Raw genomic sequence first — 20,719 nt, forward strand, 5'->3', positions numbered from 1 at the left:
ATATGCGGCTTAGGCTTGTTTTTCTGTGCTACTGTCCTTGCACGTGGTAACAGGGCAAAAGGAAGACAGCAAAACACTGTAATATATAGTGCTGTAATATATATTTTTCCAGATGTGCCAGGCAGCACATCTGGAAAAACAAGCCCCTGTCAGGAGTTGCAAACATTTAAGAGCCACAGCTAAGAAAAACAGCACTTGGCCGGGCACGATTGCTCATGCCTGTAATCCCAACACTTTGGGAGGCCGAAGCAGACGGATCACGAAGTCAGGAGATCGGGATTATCATGGCTAACAGGCTAAAACCCCATCTCTACTAAAAATACAAAAAATTAGCCGGGCGTGGTGGCATGCACCTGTAGTCCCAGCTACTCGGGAGGCTGAGGCAGGAGAATCGCTTGAACCCAGGAGGTGGAGGTTGCAGTGAGCCGAGATCGCGCCACTGCACTCCAGCCTGGGCGACAGAGTGAGATTCCGTCTCAAAAAAAAAAAAAAAGAAAAAGAAAAAGAAAAACAGCACTCACTGATGGCTTCTATCTACCATAAACAATTTTCTTTTTCTTTTTAATTTTTTTGAGACGGAGTCTCGCTCTGTTGCCCAGGCTGGAGTGCAGTGGCACAATCTCGGCTCACTGCAACCTCTGCCTCTTAGGTTCAAGCGATTCTCCTGCCTCACCCTCACGAGTAGCTGGGATTACAGGCACCCGCCACCCCACCCAGCTAATTTGTTTTTTTGTTTTGTTTTTGTTTTCTGACTACCAGAAAATAAACACAAACTTTATTAATAGCAATAGAAAGGGTTTCCAATTTCTCAGAATGAGAATAACATGACACCAGCACAAGTGTTAAAACAGTAGGCCGGGAGTGGTGGCTCACGCCTGTAATACCAGCACTTTGGAAGGCCGAGGCGGGCGGATCACCTGAGGTCGGGAGTTTGAGACCAGCCTGGCCAATGTGGTGAAACCCCATCTCTACTAAAAATACAAAAATTAGCCGGGCGTGGTGGTGGACTCCTGTAATCCCAGCTATTTGGGCAGCTGAGGCAGGAGAATTGCTTGACCCCAGGAGGTGGAGGTTGTGGTGAGCCGAGATCGAGCCATTGCACTCCAGCCTGGGTGACAGAGCAAGACTCCGTCTCAAATTAAAAAAAAAAAAAAAAAAAAAAAGAGTAAATGCCTACATTTCTTGTTCTGATAGCTTCCCACCACACACCGAAGGTTCCTCAAGGACAGCTGCCACCAGAGCTGCTGCAAGAACATGTTTTCCACTGAGCGTAGTTTCACAGTCACCTACTCAACCAGAAGACTAAAATATTATTTCTTTTTAGAAGATCTTGGTTGAGGGAGCACATATCAATATGGAGAACAGATCCTTGCTTCTCGAATTCAGAAAAACCATTAATTAATCTATCAATTTTTCTCCGATACAGTGTCCCAGAGTGCTCTGTGAAGAATCCTTTTCCATCCCTACTACATGTCTGGGTGAAGGGAGAGGAGGGGGTGGCAAGCTGCCAGTACACCAGCAGGCACTCCTGGTGATGCTCTGGGTTCTGCTCCCTTTCTGCTGGTAATAGTAGGCATCTTTTCTGGCAGCTGCAGCAGCTTGATGTGGGGCGGGGGGGAGGAAGGGGCCACCCACCAATCATCTCTTCTTGAAGCCGTATTTTTTGCGTTCATAGAGGAGGTCTTAGAGCTCCCCAAATAGACAATCTTCAGGCAGCCATCCCTATTCTTCTCCTGGATGGTGCACTCCTTACAATAATAGGCATCAGAGACCCCAGGGCCTCCACAGATCACACAGCGTCCCAGTAAGATCCATAGTTACACTCATCACATATGCGCACCAGAGTGCAGGGACGCACATAGGAGTCACAAATAACACATTTGCCATCACATTTTTCACACAGTCATCTGATGGCAACACCGGCCTGCTTGTGGCAAAAGATCAAATCAGGATGATGTTTTAGCCATAGTTCCCAATTAAGCTGGCCACCACACAATTTTTGTATTTTTAGTAGAGACAGGGTTTCACCATGTTGGCCAGGCTGGTCTTGAACTCCTGACCTCGTGATCTACCCGCCTCACCCTCCGAAAGTGCTGGGATCACAGGTGTGAGTCACCGTGTGGCCCAATTTTTTAATCGGAAGAAATGCTCTAATTTCAAACAACAACTAATGAGAGCCATGGGGGAAAGGTCTAGAAGCTTCAGGAGCTGGGCTACAGTCACCATGAGGTGTGGTGCCTCTTTGGCTGAGTCTCATACAGGGAGGTAACCAGCCTAGCAACATGCATACTAACCATGACCAACCAATTCCCAACCTGCGAATCAAAGAGTTTTAGGCCATCCAATGCCCTGACTACTCTAAAAAGAATTTCCCAAGGAACTGATCTATCAATAAGTTCACCAGGGCTGGACAGGTTGGCTCATCCCTGTAATCCCAGCACTTTTAGAGGCTGAGAAGGGAGGATTGCTTGAGGACAAGAGTTTAAGACCAGCCTGGGCAACACAGCAAGATCCCATCTCCACAAAAAAATATCCAGGCATGGTGGTGCCCACTTGTAGTCCCAGCTACTCCAGAGGCTGAGGTGGGAGGATCACTTGAGCCCAGGAATTCAACGGAGCAGTGAGCTATGATCACACCAGTGCCTCCAACCTGCATGACAGAGCGAGATCTTGACTCAAAAAATAAAAAAATAAAAAGAGGCTGGGCGCGGTGGCTCACACCTATAGTCCCAGCACTTTGGGAGGCTGAGGCGGGCGGATCACAAGGTCAGATCAAGACCATCCTGGCTAACATGGTGAAACCCCGTCTCTACTAAAAATACAAAAAATTAGTGGAGTGTGGTGGTGGGCGCCTGTAGTCCCAATTACTCAGGAGGCAGAGGCAGGAGAATGGCATGAACCCGAACCCGGGAGGTGGAGCTTGCAGTGAGCCGAGATCGCACCACTGCACTCCAGCCTGGGCGACCGAGTGAGACTCCGTCTAAAATAAATAAATAAATAACTAAAGACAAAGAAAAAGAAAGAAAAAAAAAAGTTCTGGTCAGGCATGGTGGCTCATGCCTGTAATCCCAGCACTTTGGGAGGCCGAGGCGGGTAGATCACCTGAGGTCAGGAGTTCGAGACCAGCCTGGCCAACGCGGTGAAATCCCATCTCTACTAAAAATACAAAAATGAGCTGGGCATGGTGGCGGGCACCTGTAATCCCAGCTACTCGGGAGGCTGAGGCTGGAGACTCGCTTGAACCCAGGAAGTTGAGGTTGCAGTGAGCTGAGATTGCACCACTGCACTCCAGCCTGGGTGACAGAGCGAGACTCCATCTCAAAAGAAAAAAAGAAGCTCCCCAGTATCTACAGTGTGCCAAGCCCACAACAGGGCAGAGATGAACCACAGATCTGCCTTGTGCTTTCTTGATTCTGGTCTTCCAGGAAAGGAGTCAGAGGTCAGAAAACAAACCAGAAAAGTGCAAGCACACAAGACAGTTTCTGTCAATGGTTAAGCCCAAAGAGGCAGCAAAGAAGTGCTAATTCATAAGAATGTGCATGTGCACTAAGGCCTTAAGCTACAGGCACACTGTTTTAGATACGGCCCCTACCAAAGACCCTCCTCAATCCTTGAGGTGAGCTTTATTGAGATATAATTCACATGCCATATAATTCACCTGCTTAAAGTGATTAATTCAGTGGTTTTTAGTTTATTCCCAAGGTTGTGCGACCACCACCACTAGCTAACATTCTCATCCTCCCTAAAGATACCCTGTCTCTATGAGCAGTCACTCTCTACACCCCCTCCCTAGCCCTGGGACAACCACGAGTCTTCCTGTCTCTATGGATTTGCCTGATCTGGACTCTTCATATTGATGGAATCACACAGCACGTGATGTGACATTTCACATCTGGCTTCTCCTACCCAGCATCATGTTTTTGGGGTGCACCCACATTGCAGCCTGTGCCAATACTTCATTCCTCTTTATGGCTGAATAATACTCCATTGCATGGATGGACCACGTTTTGTTTTGTTTTCATTCTTTTTTTTTTTTTGAGACAGTCTTGCTCTGTCGCCCAGGCTAGAGTGCAGTGGCGTGATCTCCGCTCATTGCAACCTCCGCCTCCCAGGTGCAAGTGATTCTTGCACCTCAGCCTCCCGAGTAGCTGGGATTACAGGCATATGCCACCACGCCCAGCTAATTTTTATATTTTTAGTAGAGACGAGGTTTCACCATGTTGGCCAGGCTGGTCTCGAACCCCTGACCTCAAATGATCCACCCACCTCGGCCTCCCAAAGTGCTGGAATTACAGGTGTGAGCCATGGCGCCTGGACACACATTTTGTTTTTCTAGTTATCAAGGACATCAGGTTGTTTTCAGATTCCTTAATCTGTATATTTATATACAATGATCCACTTCTCTGTCCAACAGACACTTTGGCAATGATAGGATGTTCTAGACCTTTCTATCATAGGAGGCACCAGCCCTGTGTGGCTGCTGAGACTTGAAATGTGGCTGGTGTGGCTGAGGAATGCACTGGTTAATTGCATTTGGTTTTAATCAATTCAAATATAAACAGCCCTGTGGTGTCTGGAGCCACCTGGCTGATGAGACTCAGGGGCTCAATTTGTGAGTTACCCTGAGACTGAGGGGAGGAAAGGATACTCCAATCAACCTGGAGAATAAGTCCCCCAGCTGCCGGGGTCTACTCCCACAAGAACCCTAAAGAAATGTACATGGGACTCAGCCCCAGGGTACAGCTAATTAGAAAAAGGATCTCAGTTCCAGAGAGGTGACTCATAGGCCTCAGGGTGACTGCTAGGACCCAGGAAAGCCCCATGAGCACCATGACACCCCAGCTTCCTGGCTGAATTTACAGAACCCGATTCTGTAATTGCTGACGAGGAAGGGAAAGAATGAGAATGGCTTATGCCTGCCAACTACTAGCAAGGCCAATCATTAGGAAGACAAAAAGGCATTCCCTGATGTTATGCATTATTTACATTTACTCCTCTGAATGGGGCTCTGTGCGTTCCTACAGCACAGCAAGGGTTCCTGCAGCACAACAGGCCTGGGTGAGAAACTTCTCGTTCCCCAGAGACACAGTCACAGGGTGGAGAAAGCAAAGCAGGCCCCTTCTCAAGAACCGCCCAGGATGGGATGGCCGGGTGGGTCTGCAAGGGGCCCCTGGGGCTCAGCACGCCGTCTCGGAGCTGCCTACCCACTCGAGATCTGAGATCCAAAGTTTTTCACACAGGCTGTCACGCATGCTCATGTGGAGGTAAAGCCTGACCCATTCCAACGTGCCAGGCTGTCCCTGCTCTGGTGCCAAACACCACTGTGTGAATTCAGGCCACACCTCAGTCCTCACTGGGAACATCAATGTGACAAATCTTATTTTTTATTTTTATATTTTTTTAGAGGCAGAGTCTCACTCTGTCGCCCAAGCTGGGGTGCAGTGGTGTGATCTCAGCTCACTGCAACCCTCACATCCCAGGTTCAAGTGATTCTTCTGCCTCAGCCTCCCGTGTAGCTAGGATTACAGGCACCCGCCACCATGCCCAGCTAGTTTTTGTATTTTTAGTAGAGACGGGTGGGTGAGGGTGGTGGGGGGGTGGTTCACCATATTGGCCAGGCTGGTCTCGAACTCCTGACCTCAGGTGATCTGTCTGCCTCAGCCTCCCAAAGTGCTGGGATTATAGGCGTAAGCCACTATACCTGGCCAACGTGACACATCTTAAATCCAACGCTTTCGAATTCTGCAACATACCTAGTCCTAGGGTCTCAGCAAAGGGACTGTGGCCAGTATCTGGTCCTCCCAGCTAAATTCAAAGCTCTGCAACTAATCAGGGTTTATTTTGTTCTCAGAACAGCTCCTCTAGACACTGAGGAGGACAGCTGTTTCTGGGAAGGAGGGTTTGGGAGGAAATGCATACGCTAAGGGTGTCCTTGGCCTTCAGAGACCACCGCAGGGCAGGAATGCCCAGACACTGTGGTGTGGTGAAGCTGACCCCAGGAGACAAGCTTTGAGGGACCTGCCTGCATACCTCTGACAGGCCATTCCTGGGGTTCGTCAGGGAGTGCTGCCAGTGCATCCGGTGATGCCAGGTTTACATGAAGGCCCACTTTCTTTTCAGGCTGCTGTGAGTGATAAGCCCTGTGTTCTAAATCAGGCCCCCAGACACTGAATCTTCTGAACCTCATAAGGGGAACTGGATGAAAGGGATTTCAGTTAATATGTATCAGTCATCAGAAACAGTTTTTCATTCAACAAAAACAGAAAGGCACCAGGACAGACCCTGAGAACATAGCACATCCTAGACCCTGTGCTGGCCAGGAATGGTCATTGTTCAGATGACACAGGTGAATGTGTGCGGTCCATGAGTGCCGGCCATGAGGGACAGGCCCTGGGTCCCTTTCACAAGTGAGGACAGCGTACGGGGTGGGGCAGCATGCAGCCTGGCTGTGGGTGACTGGTGTGCCCTGGGGAGGCCCCTGTCTCTTAGAGCTTCCCACTGCCTATCTGTAAAACAAGAGAAAAAGGGTCTGCCCGAGGCTGTGCAGGGCTCTGGGGAACAACTCAAGGAAGCCCCGAGCTGCCTGCCCAGGCTCCATCAATACCCACCAGACTTCATCTTTGTCGTTGTTGTTGTAGAGACGGGGTCTTACTGTGTTGCCCAGGTTGGTCTCATACTCTTGGGCTCAAGCGATTCCAAAGTACTGGGATTATAGGTGTGAGCCACCATGTCCTGCCCCACCAGGCTTTAAATGCTCTGTGGAAGTTTGGTCTTTACTATAAGGCCTGCTGCAGACTTCAGCCAGAGGGCAATGTGAGAACTGTGGGTTAAATCGAGAAGCACGCCAGGACCCCGGCTCATGGGATTGCCCTTCGAGAGAGAGGCGGCCCATGGGTACCACAGGGTGCAGGATCAGGACCATGAACAGTTTCCTCTGGGCTGAGACTTGGCCATTCCTGGTCACGGGATGGGGGCAGATGGAGCAGAATCGAGATCCTGTTTACTTTCCTGCCACTGGCTGGCTTGTCTCCGAGACTAGGAGGCTGAGGTGTTCCTGACATCAAGGCCGGTGGCCCACAGGTGGGACCCACAGCACTCACTGACTGCACTTCCTGATGTAAAAAGATACCTGGACACTCCAGGTGACACTCAGGAACAGGCATCCCCCAGCTCCAGGCTTGTGCATTTCGGGGAGGAGAAGTTGCTGTCTCATCCCTGTCCTGCTGTACCCCAAAACATACCCTGTACCCAGATGTTTGAGCCAGTCAGTGGGAAGAAAGCATTAGCTTCCAAGGAAATGCCCAGGTGGCCTGTGCTCTGAGCCCTGCAGCGGCCTTGGGACTCAGCTTGGAGGAATCAAAAGTCCTGAGTGGCCAGGCACAGTGGCACATGCCTGTAACCCCACACCTTGGGAGGCTGAGGCAGGAGGATCACTTGAGCTCAGGAGTTCAAGGCCAACCTGGGCAACATACTAAGACCTCATCCCCCCAAAAATAGTCCTCAGCGACCCCTGGACATGGTGGTGTGTGCGGAAGCTGAGGTGTGAGGATCACTTGAGCCCAGGAGTTTGAGGCCAGTCTGGGCAACACAGTGAGACTGTGTCTTAATTAAAAAAAAAAAAAAAAATTAAAAAATTAAAAATGTCGCCGGGCGTGGTGGCGCATGGCTGTAATCCCAGCACTTTGGGAGACCGAGGCGGGCGGATCACCTGAGGTTGGGAGTTCAAGACCAGCCTGACCAACAGGGTGAAACCCTGTCTCTACCAAATACAAAAAATTAGCCGGGTGTGGTGACAGATGCCTGTAATCCCAGCACTCGGGAGGCTGAGGCATGAAAATTGCTTGAACCTGGGAGGCAGTGAGCCGAGATTGCGCCATTGCACTCCAGCCTAGGCAACAAGAGCGAAACTGTCTAAAAAAAAAAAAAAGTCCTGAGCATGGCCCTCAAAGCCTAGGCAGATAGGGGTGGGGAGGCGGGGCCACACCAGGGGTTGAAATGGACAGACATCTCAGCTGCACTGGCAACAGTTGGTATCAACTCTTGTTTTCCCTCCTGAAACTGCTGAATTTGAGACTATCAGACTCATGCAGTAACATCCACACAGGGGCAGATGGAATTATGAAGAGGCGTGCCCAGGCTGAACACCCACACTCTCAAAAATCGGTTTCTCGTTCAGCCCCAGCAGCTCACTGGAAGGAAGGTCAAGAATGACAGCTTCCCGAGACTACAGTTGATTAAAGTACTTTTTTTTTTAGACAGGGTCTCACTCTGTCACCCAGGCTGGAGTGCAGTGGCACAATGTCATCTCACTACAAACTCTGCCTCCTGGGTTCAAGCGATACTCCTGCCTCAGCCTCCTGAGTAACTGGGATTACAGGCGCACGCCACCACACCCAGCTAATTTTTGTATTTTTAGTAGAGACGGGGTTTCACCATGTTGGTCAGGCTGGTCTCGAACTCCTGATCCCAGGTGGTCCAACCGCCTCGGCCTCCCAAAGTGCTAGAATTACAGGCGTGAGCCACCGCACCCAGCCTTAAAAAAGTACTTTTTAAAATAGCTTTTTATTATTACTAAATTCCTGATGTTGCATTGCTAAACACCCGCTGTGGGCAGTGGGGGAGCCCCCAAAGGCTGCTTCCTGGGGTCAGGGTCAGGGGTGAGCAAGGGACAACTTGGGCTGCCTGTGCCTAGTGGTACACATGCCTCAGCAAGTGGTCATGACACTGGCTTATTTTTATTAGGTGAAAAGTGAAAGGGACCAACATTACACAATTCCACAATACTAAGAAACACATGACCACAGCCGGTGTCTCCAGGGGGTGGATACACACTGGCTGTGTCCTTCTGAGCAGTTTCCCTCAGCCCGCAGTACTTGGGGCTCATTCAGGTGCAGGGCCCCCTCTTGTCCAGCTTACCACACAAATGCTGAAGCACCATCAGGGAGTGCTGCCAGGGAGTTGAGGGCAAATTTGCTTAAAACCAGTTCACTGCTAACAAGAAACTTGTGTGTCTGGTTCCCCAGGAAAGCCTAACCTTTGTGTTTCCATTTCCATAGCATCTGCTCCCCACAATTTAAATAAGCAACAGATAAAACAGGTCATCAGATATTCACACACCCATGAGAGGCATATGAGGTGGGCAGGAAGCCAGGGGCATCACAGCCCAGCATCTGGCCCCATTGGGAGGATGACCTGGCACTGGGTGTTGGAGACCAACAGGGGGCATATCATGTGGGGGCTGTCAGCAGCAGCAGTCTGCTGGGGGGTGGGGACAAGGAGGGGTCTGCTTGGCTGGGGGATTAAGTATACTTGGGGGTGAAGGAGGTGGGAGATTGATTACACAAGCAAAAGTACTGAGGACAACAGGAGCAGGCTCTCACTGTTGGAGGAAGGAGTCACAAACCTGGGAAGAGAGAAAAATAGTGGGAACCCTGTGGTGAACTAGAATTAAAGATATTGGAATGGGCCAGGTACAGTGGCTCATGCATGTAATCCCAGCACTTTGGGAGGCCAAGGTGGGAGGATTGCTTGAGCCCAGGAGGTTGAGGCTGCAATGAGCTGTGACTTCACCACTGCATTCCAGCCTGGTGACAGAGTGAGACCCTGTCTCAAAAATAAAAATAAGCTGGGCGTGGTGGCTCACATCTGTAATCCCAGCACTTTGGGAGGCTGAGGAGGGCGGGTCACTTGAGGTCAGGAGTTTGAGACGAGTCTGGCCAACATGATGAAACCCTGTCTCTACTAAAAATACAAAATTAGCCAGGCGTGGTGGTGCACACCATAATCCCAGCTACTCAGAGGCTGAGGCAGGAGAAATGCTTGAACCTGGGAGGCTGAGATTGCACCACTGCACTCCAGGCTGGGCAACAGAGTGAGAATAAATGAATAAATAAATAAATAAATAAATAAAATTAAAGATATCATAATGAACTCATGGTTTTTAATATATAAAGACATAGGAAAACAGATGTGAATATGTGCGCACATGTGAGTGTGTACACACGCATCTGTAATAACCCACAAATATTCCTTAGCTCTGTGTCCTAAGAGTGTCCAAGAGCAGCAATACCCCAACAGCAATGAGCACATCAAGGGCCAAGATTTACTCTGACAGGAATCAGGGCTCCTTAGAGAACTGGGTGAAGCAGGCAGAGGCAGAACAGAATATGAGCCTGGTTGGGCACAGTGGCTCACACACGTAATCCCAGCATTTTGGGAGGCCAGGAGTTTGAGACCAGCCTGGGCAACATGACAAAACCCTCTCTCTACAAAAAATACAAAAATTAGCTGGGCAACATGGCTCGCGCCTGTAGTCCCAGCTACTTGGGAGGATGGGGTGGGAGGATCACTCACCCAGGAGGCTGAAGTGAGCCAAGATTATGTCACTGCCCTCCAGCCTGGGTGACAGAGTGAGACCCTGTCTCCAAAAAAAAAAAAAGGCCAGGTGTGGTGGCTCACGCCTGTAATCCCAGCACTTTGGGAGGCAAACAGGCAGGCAGATCACCTGAGGTCAGGAGTTCAAGACCAGCCTGGCCAACATGGTGAAACCCCATCTTTAATAAAAAATACAAAAAATGTGCTGGGTGTGGTGGCAGGCACCTGTAATCCCAGCTACTCGGAGGCTGAGGCAGGAGAATCGCTTGAACCCGGAAGGCAGAGGTTGCAGTGAGCCAAGATCGTGCCATTGCACTCCAGCCTGGGCAATAAGAGTGAAACTCCATCTCCAAAAAATAAAAATAAAAATAAATTTACACTGGTGACGGTTAGGGACATCATGTCCTCATAGCATTTAGGTGAAACTTAAATGTAGATTTAAACTTGAATTTCTCCTTTAGTCACCAGATCCCTTCTGATGGCTGGGCACCATGCCTACAGCCTTACATATATGAATTCACACAGCCCTCAACAGTCCTCAGTAACCATGAGCTAAGTATTATTATTGCCCCCCAAATCACAGGAGGACCAGGAACAGAGAAAGGTTCAGCCAAGGACCAGGGTCATGCAGCCAGAGGTGGAGGCAGAATTCAGACCCTCTTGCTGTTCTCAACTGCTATATATGTCAAGTACACATCAATCTTGCACCAGAACAGTGTTCAGAAAGAAACACGCTTTTGTACAACATATACACACACTTTCCACAAGCCTCAGCAAATATGAAGTGCTATGCTCCCAAGTGACACACAAAATTCAAATAATTGACCTCAAGAGACCAACTCACTCTAAGAAATCAAGTGACACTTTGTGCAGATGACCCTTGGTTTAAATATCTTCACCTTATTTGGTGGCCCCACTTATAAGCTATTTTCAAATTGTTATTAACCTTGACCAAGTGATCAAGGTCAATGGTAGCAGTGACAGGACACATTGACAGCATGTTTTCCCTGACACAATGTGCTGAGGACACACACATCGCCTCTGTGGGACTCTAGCCACAAACGCACAACTTCAGTCCAATCTAGAGGAAACATCAGACAAACCGCACTGAGGGGTGTTCTACAAAATGACTGAGCACTTCTTAAAATGGTCAGCGTCATTCATGGATGACAAGGTCACAGATCACAGGAGACCAAAGAGACATGATGACTAAATACAACGTGGGATTCAGGGCAGAAAAGGGCATTAGGGCAAAAACTGGGGAACTCCAAATGAGGTCTGTAGTTCAGTTAAAGATCATTGTACTCAGCGTAATTTCCTGGTTTCCATATTTGTACTATGGCTATGGCTCTGAAGGTGTTGACGAGACAGGAAGCCCGGAGAAGGAGATATGAGAACTCTCTGTACTATTTTTTCAACTTTTCTTTTCTTTCCTTTTTTTTTTTTTTTTTTGAGACGGAGGCTTACTCTTGTTGCCCAGGCTGGAGTGCAATAGCGCGATCTCGGCTCACTGCAACCTCCACCTCCTGGGTTCAAGTGATTCTCCTGCCTCAGCCTCCCAAGTAGCTGGGATTACAGGCATGCGCCACCACGCCTGGCTAATTTTGTATTTTTAGTAGAGATGGGGTTTCACCATCTTGGCCAGGCTGGTCTTGAACACCTGACCTCGTGATCTACCTGCCTCAGCCTCCCAAAGTGCTAGGACTACAGGTATGAGCCACTGTGCCCAGCCGACAAAATTGTTCTTATTCAATTTCCCTAAGTCTGTCATTTTTCCTTTTTCTGTATGACTGAATGCTAAGCACCTCTTAGGTCTTCGACCTAGAATGCAGCTGCTTGTTACTGATTTGCAACAGTATTTCTCAGTTATAAACTACAAAATAAATCAGTGTGCATACCGGAAACCAGGGCAATGATAAGGCAGAAAGAAAACATCCTAGCCGTCTTCTGCGAGACAGAAGGGATGAGCAAAATGGCCCACCATGCACATAAGGGCTGAGACAAGATCAGAGGTGTGCTGCCGCAGCTCTAGACACACACAGGAAGTGCCTTTTTTTTTTTTTTTGAGACAGAGTTTCACTCTTGTTGCCCAGGCTGAAGTGCAATGGCGTGATCTTGGCTCACCGCACACTCTTGTTGCCCAGGCTGGAGTGCAATGGCGCGATCTTGGCTCACCACAACCTCCGCCTCCCAGGTTCAAGCGATTCTCCTACCTTAGCCCCCCGAGTAGCTGGGATTACAGGCATGTGTCACCACGCCTGGCTAATTTTTGTATTTTTAATAGAGACAGGGTTTCTCCATGTGGGTCAGGCTGGTCTTGAATCTAACCTCAGGTGATCTGCCCACCTCCACCTCCCAACATGCTGGGATTACAGGCATGAGCCACCGTGCTTGGCCAGAAAGTGTCTTCTAAACAGCCTACCTGTCTTTTCCTTGATCTCACAGAGCACGCTGAACAGAGCAGCCTTCATCCGATGGCAATTCAGAGCATGCTTTCTGAAATGGAGGTGACAGAGGAGGGTGTGAGAAAAGAATAGTCATCATCTTGTCCCCAAGAGTAAAGATCTTCCATATTGAGAAATCAGACCAAACGAGATCTGCCACTCTGACTGTAGATAAGCCGCCTTATGAAAATGCAGTATGATCACATTTCATGTGAATTTGATTTGCACAAAATCAATATAAAGGCCAGGCGTGGTGGCTCACACCTGTAATCCCAGCACTTTGGGAGGTCGAGGAGGGTGGATCACTTGAGGTCAGGAGTTTGAGACCAGCCTGGCCAGCATGGTGAAACCCGTCTCTATTAAAAAATACAAAACTTGGCCGGGCTCAGAGGCTCACGCCTATAATCCCAGAACTTTGGGAGGCCAAGGCGGGCAGATTGCCTGAGGTCAGGAGTTCGAGATCAGCCTGGCCAGCATGGTGAAACCCTGTCTCTACTAAAAATACAAAAATTAGTCGGGTGTGGAGGTGCCCATCTGTAATCTCAGTTACTCAGGAGGCTAAGGCAGGAGAAATGCTTAAACCTGGGAGGCAGAGGTTGCAGTGAGCCAAGATTGTGCCACTGCACTCCAGCCCAGGCAATAGAGTGAGACTCTGTCTCAATAATAATAATAATAATATAAAGCAATATACAAATATTCAAAACATTTCCCACTATATGTAAAAGTTTAAGCAATGCAAATAACTCATCAAAAACTATGGCAAGGCATTAGTGGCTCACGTCTGTAGTCTCAACAGTTTGGGAGGCCAAGGCAGGAGGACCACTTGAGCCCAGAAATTTAAGATCGGCCTGGGCAACATGGTGAGACCCATTCTCTTCAAAAATTTAAAAATTAGCTGGGCATGGTGGTATGCCGTAGTCCCAATCCCTTGGGATGCTGAGACAGGAGGATGGCTTGAGCCCATGAGTTAGAGGCTGTAGTGAGCTATGAACATGCCACTGTAGTCCAGCCAGCATAACAGAAGCCTTGTCATTAAGAAAAAAAAAAAGGCCAGAGGCAGTGGCTCATGCCTGTAATCCCAGCACTTTGGGTGGCCGAGGCAGATGGATCGCCTGAGGTCAGGAGTTTGAGACCAGCCTGGCCAACATGGTGAAACCCTGTCTTTACTAAAAAAAAAAAAACAAAAAACAAAAATTAGCTGGGCGTAGTGGTGGGCACCTGTAGTCCCAGCTACTCGGGAGGCTGAGACAGGAGAATTGCTTGAACCAGGGAGGCAGAGGTTGCAGTGAGCTGAGATCGTGCCAGTGAACTCCAGCCTGGGTGACAGAGAGAGACTCCATCTCAAAAAAAAAAAAAAAAAAAGAAGAAAAAAAAAAGAAAGAAAAAAAAAAAAAAGAACTATGAAATGTCAAGGTCCAATGACTTGAAATCTGTGTTCACGCTATGGTCCTGCAGTGGCGTATCCTGGTGCATAAGCAGAAGCACTAATCATCCTCTTCCAGTGTCACTTGGCAGGTGTTTACTGAGTACCTACTATGTGCCACACACCATTCTGGCATCAGAGACACAGACAGGTGAGGTTTTTACACATGTGGCAGTTAAGAGGGAGGGAGTGAGACACCAAAAATACACACCAACAAGAAACCCATCAGCCGTGGCAGTTGCTTTGGGGCGACTGGGGTCACATGACAGTGATGGTTAGAAGGCTTTTTGGAATTTCCATGTCTCTGAGGTGACATCAAAGCTGAGATCAGAATGAGAAGGAGAAATCAACCAAGAAAAGGGCTGGAGAGAGGTATGGTTTAGGCAGAAGAAACAGCCAAGCGCAAAGGCCCTGTGAGAACACACTGGGTTCAGTACTGGCTGTTTGAGACCAGGCTGCTGAGTGTTACGGGTGAGGGAGAGAGCTACGAGAAGTTAGAGCGGCAAGTGGAGATTGACTCTAAGGGCCTTGAAAGTCATCGGGACAACTGGCTTTTGCTCGCTTGGGATGGGAACTGTGGTTGGCAGGATAATGGCTCCCAAAAGGGTCCACATGCTTATCCTCAGAACCCTAAATACGGTACTTTACAAAAAATGGGAAAAATAATTCTGCCAGTGTAATTAAGGTTAAGGACCTTGAGATGGAGAGATTAACCTGGATTATCTGGGGGGGGGGGCTACTGTCATCACATGACCCTTAAAGGCAGAGAACCTTTCCCAGATGCGGGCAGAGAAAGTCATGATGATGTAAGGGTTGGAGAGATACTATGTTGCTGGCCTTGATCATGAAGAAAGGGACCATGAGCAAGGAATGCAGGTGGCCTCAACAGGCTGGAAAAGGCAAGGAACCAGCCCACGGGCTCACTGGGCAACACCTTGATTTTAGCCCAGTGTGCCCATGTGGGCTTTCTGATCTACCGAAATGTAAAATCGGTGTCTCATGCCTGTAATTCTAGCATTTTGGGAGGCCAAGGCAGGCAGATCGCTGGAGCTCAGGAGTTTGAGACCAGCCTGGGCAACATGGCGAGACAATGAGCTGGGACAAGAGGCACGCGCCAACACACCTGGCTAAATTCTGTATTTGTTGTAGAGACAGGGTCTCGTTATGTTGCCCAGGCTGCGCTCAGCCAAGAGAAGAATTTCATGGAGAGAAGAGTAATCTGTGAGAAATGCTGCTGAGAGACCAAGCAGAATAAGAACCCAGAAGAGAATCTGAGGCTGGGCACGGTAGCTCACGTCTGTAATCCCAGCACTATGGGAGGCTGAGGTGGGAGGACCAGTCTTGGCAACGCAGCAAGAACCTGTCTCTGATAAATAAATAAATAAATGAATAAAGAGAATTCGGATTTAGCAACATGAAGGTCATACATGACTCAGCAGAGGGGGAACAAGGTTGGGAGAGAATGTGGAGGTGAAGAGGAAGCAGAAGCAGCAATCACAAAGTCTTTGATGTTTATCATAAGGGAGATCAAACAAACATAACAGGTGCTAAAAGACAGGGTGTGTGTTAATCATGTTTTTTTGTTTTTCTTTTTGAGACAGGGTCTTACTCTGTTGCCCAGGCTGGACTGCAGTGGCCATGCTGTGCCCAAACTCAAGCAATCCTCCCGCCTCAGCCTCCTGAGTAGCTGGGACTACAGGTGGTGCTACCATGCCTGGCTAATTTTTAAAAAATGTTTTTGCAGAGCTGAAGTCTCACTATATTGCCCAGGCTGTTCTTGAACTCCTAGACTCAAGAGATCCCCCCGCCTTGGCCCCTCAAAGTATTGGGATTATAGGCATGGGCCTGGACTATTAATTATGTTTTTTTAATCTTGCTTTGACATTCTGGGGCTTGTAGAGACTGCCCTTCCCAGGGCTAGCTTATTACTACAGACAGCAAGCAACTTGCCAAAGAACATGCCATTCATATGCAAATCAACCAATCAAAAGCCCACATTCCCAATCATCGTCTTCATTTAATGCTCACAAACAAAGCCAATAATTTCCCAGCCCTAAATCACCCCTGGGCCAGGTACTGACCAACTAGAGACCACTCCTCTAGCACGGAGCCTGCCAAAATTATTTAAACTATCTAACCTAAGCTTGCTCAAACTTGCCTGCCATGCCATGCCCACTCCTTCCTGAGGAAATCACTATAAAAGTTCTGGGCCGTGTTTTCCCTCCCTCCACTGTCGCCCACTGACCCAGGTGCTTCCCCATGTAGCCCTGCCTGGCATGGTGTGCCCCCTCCTCTGGAACTGTAAGTAATAAACTTCCCTTTCAACAGGGCAGTTGTCTCCATGTGTGTCATCTTACCATACCCGATTAAAACAAATCCCGGGTACAAAGCAAGGCCAAAGGGTAAGTCAAAGGAGGTTTTTTTTCTTTTTGAGACAGAGTCTTATTCTATTGCTCAGGCTGGAGTGCAGTGGTGCAATCATGGCTCACTGCAACCTCCACCTCATGGGTTCAGGTGATTCTCCTGTGGCCTCCAGAGTAGCTGGGATTACATGTGCCCACCACTACACACAGCTAATTTTTGTATTTTTAGTAGAGATGGGGTTTTGGCATGTTGGCCAGGCTGGTCTTGAATTCCTGGCTTCAAGTGATCCACCAGCCTCAGCCTCCCAAAGTGCCAGGGTTATAGGCATGAGCCACGGCACCCAGCCTGTTGTCTTTGACTGTTCTTAAAGATAGGAGGTACTAGCACATGTTTATATGCCAAAAAGCCAGTCTAGACAGAGAATTTGATAATGCAAGGATAGGGTAACTGGCCAGGCGCAGTGGCTCACGCCTGTAATCCCAGTACTTGGGGAGACTGACGTGGGCAGATCACTTGAAGTCAGGAGTTTGAGACCAGCCTGGCCAACATAGTGAGACAATGTCTCTGCTAAAAATACAAAAATTAGCCGGGCATGATGGCATGTGCCTATAATCCCAGCTACTCAGGAGGATGAGGCAGGATAACTTAATTGCTTGAACCCAGGGGGTGGAGGTTGCAGTGAGCCGAGATCACGCCACTGCATCCCAGCGAGCGAGACTCCATCTCTAAAAAAAAAAAAAAAGAATAGGGTAGCTGGTATGTGCATGTAGCAGAACTTCTGTGAACAACTTTGATGAGTACTATGCTATTAATATTTACTATTATGATGATTTTAAATCCTATAACTCTGTCATCCAAGCGTCCATTATTAAAAGATCCATTATTAAAAGCCACAGCTGAATAATGTACCTGAAAATCAATAACTTCACAACAGAAATCAGATTTGATTAACACCACGAGAGGCCGGGCATGGTGGCTCATGCCTGTAATCCCAGCACTTTGGGAGGCTGAGATGGGGAGATCACTCGAGGTCAGGAGTTTGAGACCAGCCTGGCCAACATGGCAAAATCCTGTCTCTCCTAAAAATGCAAAAAATTTGATGGGCATGGTGGTGTACACCTGTAATCCCAGCTACTTGCTGAGGCACAAGAATCGCTTAAACCCAGGAGGTGGAGGTTGCAGTGAGACAATATCACATCACTGCACTCCAGTCTGGGCAACAGAGTGAGAGTCCATCTCAAAAAACAACAAAAAAAAGGAATACAACTGGGATGCAGAACTAAGATCTTTGTCTCTGAACTTCAAATATAAAATGTTTGTGGGGGATGAGATGAGATACGAACTTCCGAAAATCTAAACCTGAACGTTAGTCCTTATTTTTTATTTTTTGTTTTATTTTATTTTTTTGAGACGGAGTCTCGCTGTGTCGCCCAGGCTGGAGTGCAGTGGCACGATTTCTGCTCACTGCAAGCTCCGCCTCCCAGGTTCATGCCGTTCTCCTGCCTCAGCCTCCCGAGTAGCTGGGACTACAGGCGCCCTCCACCACGCCCAGCTAATTTTTTGTATTTTTACTAGAGACGGGGTTTCACCGTGTTAGCCAGGATGGTCTCGATCTCCTAACCTTGTGATCCGCCCATCTCGGCCTCCCAAAGTGCTGGGATTACAGGCGTGAGCCACTGCGCCCGGCTATTTTTTATTTTTAGTTTTTGAGACGGAGTCTCGCTCTGTCACCCAGGCTGGAGTGCAGTAGCGTGATCTTGGCTCACTGCAACCTCCGCCTCCCAGGTTCAAGTGATTCTGCTGCCTCAGCCTCCTGAGTAGCTGTAACTATAGGCACATGCCACCACACCCGGCTAATTTTTTATATTTTTAGTATAGACGGGGTTTCACCGTGTTAGCCAGGATGGTCTCGATCTCCTGACCTCGTGATCCACCTGCCTCGGCCTCCCAAAGTGCTGGGATTAGAGGTGTGAGCCACCATGCCTGGCCATGTTAGTCTTTCTTACAAGGTATACAGTCATTGATCACATGGGATATTCAGCTTAAAATATTAAACATTTTCTTTCCATAGAAGCGGTATTAACATTAATTAAAATGGACTCTGGTTATAGCTCATCTTCTGGAAATTTAACTTAAACCCCATCTCTATACGAAATACAAAAAACTGTCAGACACAGTGGCTCACGCCTGTAATCCCAGCACTTTGAGAAGCCGAGGCAGGTGGATCACGAGGCCAAAAGATTGAGACCATCCTGGCCAACGTGGTGAAACCCCGTCTCTACTAAAAATACAAAATTCAGCTGGGCATGGTGGCGCGCGCCTGTAGTCCCAGCTACTCAGGAGGCTGGGGCAGGAGAATCACTTGAGCCTGGGAGGTGCAGGTTGCAGTGAGCTGAGATTGCGCCACTGCACTCCAGCCTGGTGACAGAACAAGACTCTGTCTCAAAATAATAATAATAATAATAATAATAATAATACAAAAAGTAAATTATCTGGGTTTGGTGGCACGTGCCTGTAGTCCCAGCTACTAGGGAGGCTGAGGTGGGAGGATCGCTTGAACTCAGGAGATCAAGGCTGCAGTGAGCTGTGATCACACCACTGTACTCCAGCCTGGGTGACAGAGTGAGACCCTGTCTCATAAATAAATAAATGAATAAATAAATAAATAAATAAATAAATAAAACAGAGACGGGTTCTCCCTATGTTGTCCAGACTGGTCTCAAACTCTTGGGCTCAAGTAATCCTCCCACTTTGGCCTCACAAAGTGTTAGGATTACAGGTGTGAGCCCCTGTTTCTGGCCTGGAAACTTAATTTTAACAATAAGAGGAAAGAAAATGAAGTTGGCTCTTCTGCTTCTGTAAAGGCTCTAGGATTTTTTTTTTTTTTTTACCAGTTTTCTCCTTATAAAATATTTTACTTTAGATACAGTAGAAAGCACTTTTTAATGCATACAAAGTAATTTCATAGTTTCTGTGGCTTATTATGAAAAGAAAACAAGTTCCCAAGCTTTCAGCATGTCCTTGAGCAAGGAGTGATCAAGCAGCTGCTGCAAATCCATGAGGAAAAGGGGACTGACTAGTGAGACCTTCCCCAAGGGGATGAAATCACTTACTTGGCAGACACACCCTAAGGTAACCCCCAGTGAGTCATGTCCTTATATAGTCCTTTTTCCTTGAGTTCAGGAAGTAACTGTGACTTGCAATGTGCCAAAGGTGATGGTATCATCTCTGCCATGGTTATGTTGTTATCTAAGACTCCACCTTAGATGACTAGAGAGTCACCCACTGGCACCAGCTGCCATGTCATGACAGCTGGTGGCAGGAACTGCAGGCAGCCTCTAGAGCTGAGAGCAGCCTCAGCTGACAGCCAGGAAGAAAGCAGGGACCTTTGTACTTCAACTGCAGGAAGTGAATTCTTCCATCAACCATGCGACATTGGGAGAGAACCCCATGCTCTGGATAGGAACATAGCCCAGCCAACACCTTGACTGCAGCCTTGTGAGACCCTAAGCAGACGACCTAGCTAAGCTGTGCCCAGAATCCTGACCCAAGGAAACTGTGAGATAATAAATATCTGCTGTTTTAAGCTGCTAGGCTTGCGGTGATTTGTTATAATGCAATAGAGAGTTGATAATGAGATAGACTGGAAGCCAGAGAATGGGGACTGTCAGGAGAAAAATGGGGTTGGTGCTGGTATGTCTAACAAGTATATGACACGTTATGGCCGGGTGCGGGGGCTCATGCCTGTAATCCCAGCACTTTGGGAGGCTGAAGCGGGCGGATCACCTGAGGTCAGGAGTTCAAAACCAGCCTGGCCATCCTGGTGAAACCCCGTCTGTACTAAAAATACAAAAATTAGCCAGGCATGGTGGCACATGCTTGTAATCCCAGCTACCTGGGAGGCTGAGGCATGACAATTGCTTGAAACCAGGAGGTGGAGGTTGCAGTGAGCCAAGATCGCACCACTGAACTCCAGCCTGGGTGACACAAGACTCTGTCTCAAAACAAACAAACAAACAAAAAACACAAAAAACACAAGAATATGACATATTCTACCAAATCCACATATCTGAATATTTTTGTTTGTTTTTGAGACAGAGTCTTGCTCTGTTGC

At 48.2% G+C, this 20,719-nt stretch overlaps 1 protein-coding gene and 1 pseudogene across 4 annotated transcripts in view; both read right to left on the bottom strand.

Moving 5' to 3' along the window:
• PBX4 (PBX homeobox 4) overlaps positions 1 to 20,719 on the bottom strand; it is a 59,902-nt gene that overhangs the window by 27,662 nt on the left and 11,521 nt on the right. For all 4 annotated transcript variants that reach the window (XR_010125078.1, XM_054465096.2, XM_063658807.1 and 1 more), the window contains exon 2: positions 12,797 to 12,870. Coding sequence is in view for 3 of the 4 variants with exons in the window: in XM_054465096.2 (XP_054321071.2) it covers positions 12,797 to 12,870 (74 nt within the window). In the remaining variant the exon portion in view is untranslated. The remainder of the gene's footprint in view (positions 1 to 12,796; positions 12,871 to 20,719) is intronic.
• On the bottom strand, positions 1,181 to 6,078 carry LOC134738844 (PHD finger-like domain-containing protein 5A; annotated as a pseudogene).

The sequence above is a fragment of the Pongo pygmaeus genome, chromosome 20 (genome assembly GCF_028885625.2).
Source record: "Pongo pygmaeus isolate AG05252 chromosome 20, NHGRI_mPonPyg2-v2.0_pri, whole genome shotgun sequence".
Taxonomy (NCBI): domain Eukaryota; kingdom Metazoa; phylum Chordata; class Mammalia; order Primates; family Hominidae; genus Pongo; species Pongo pygmaeus.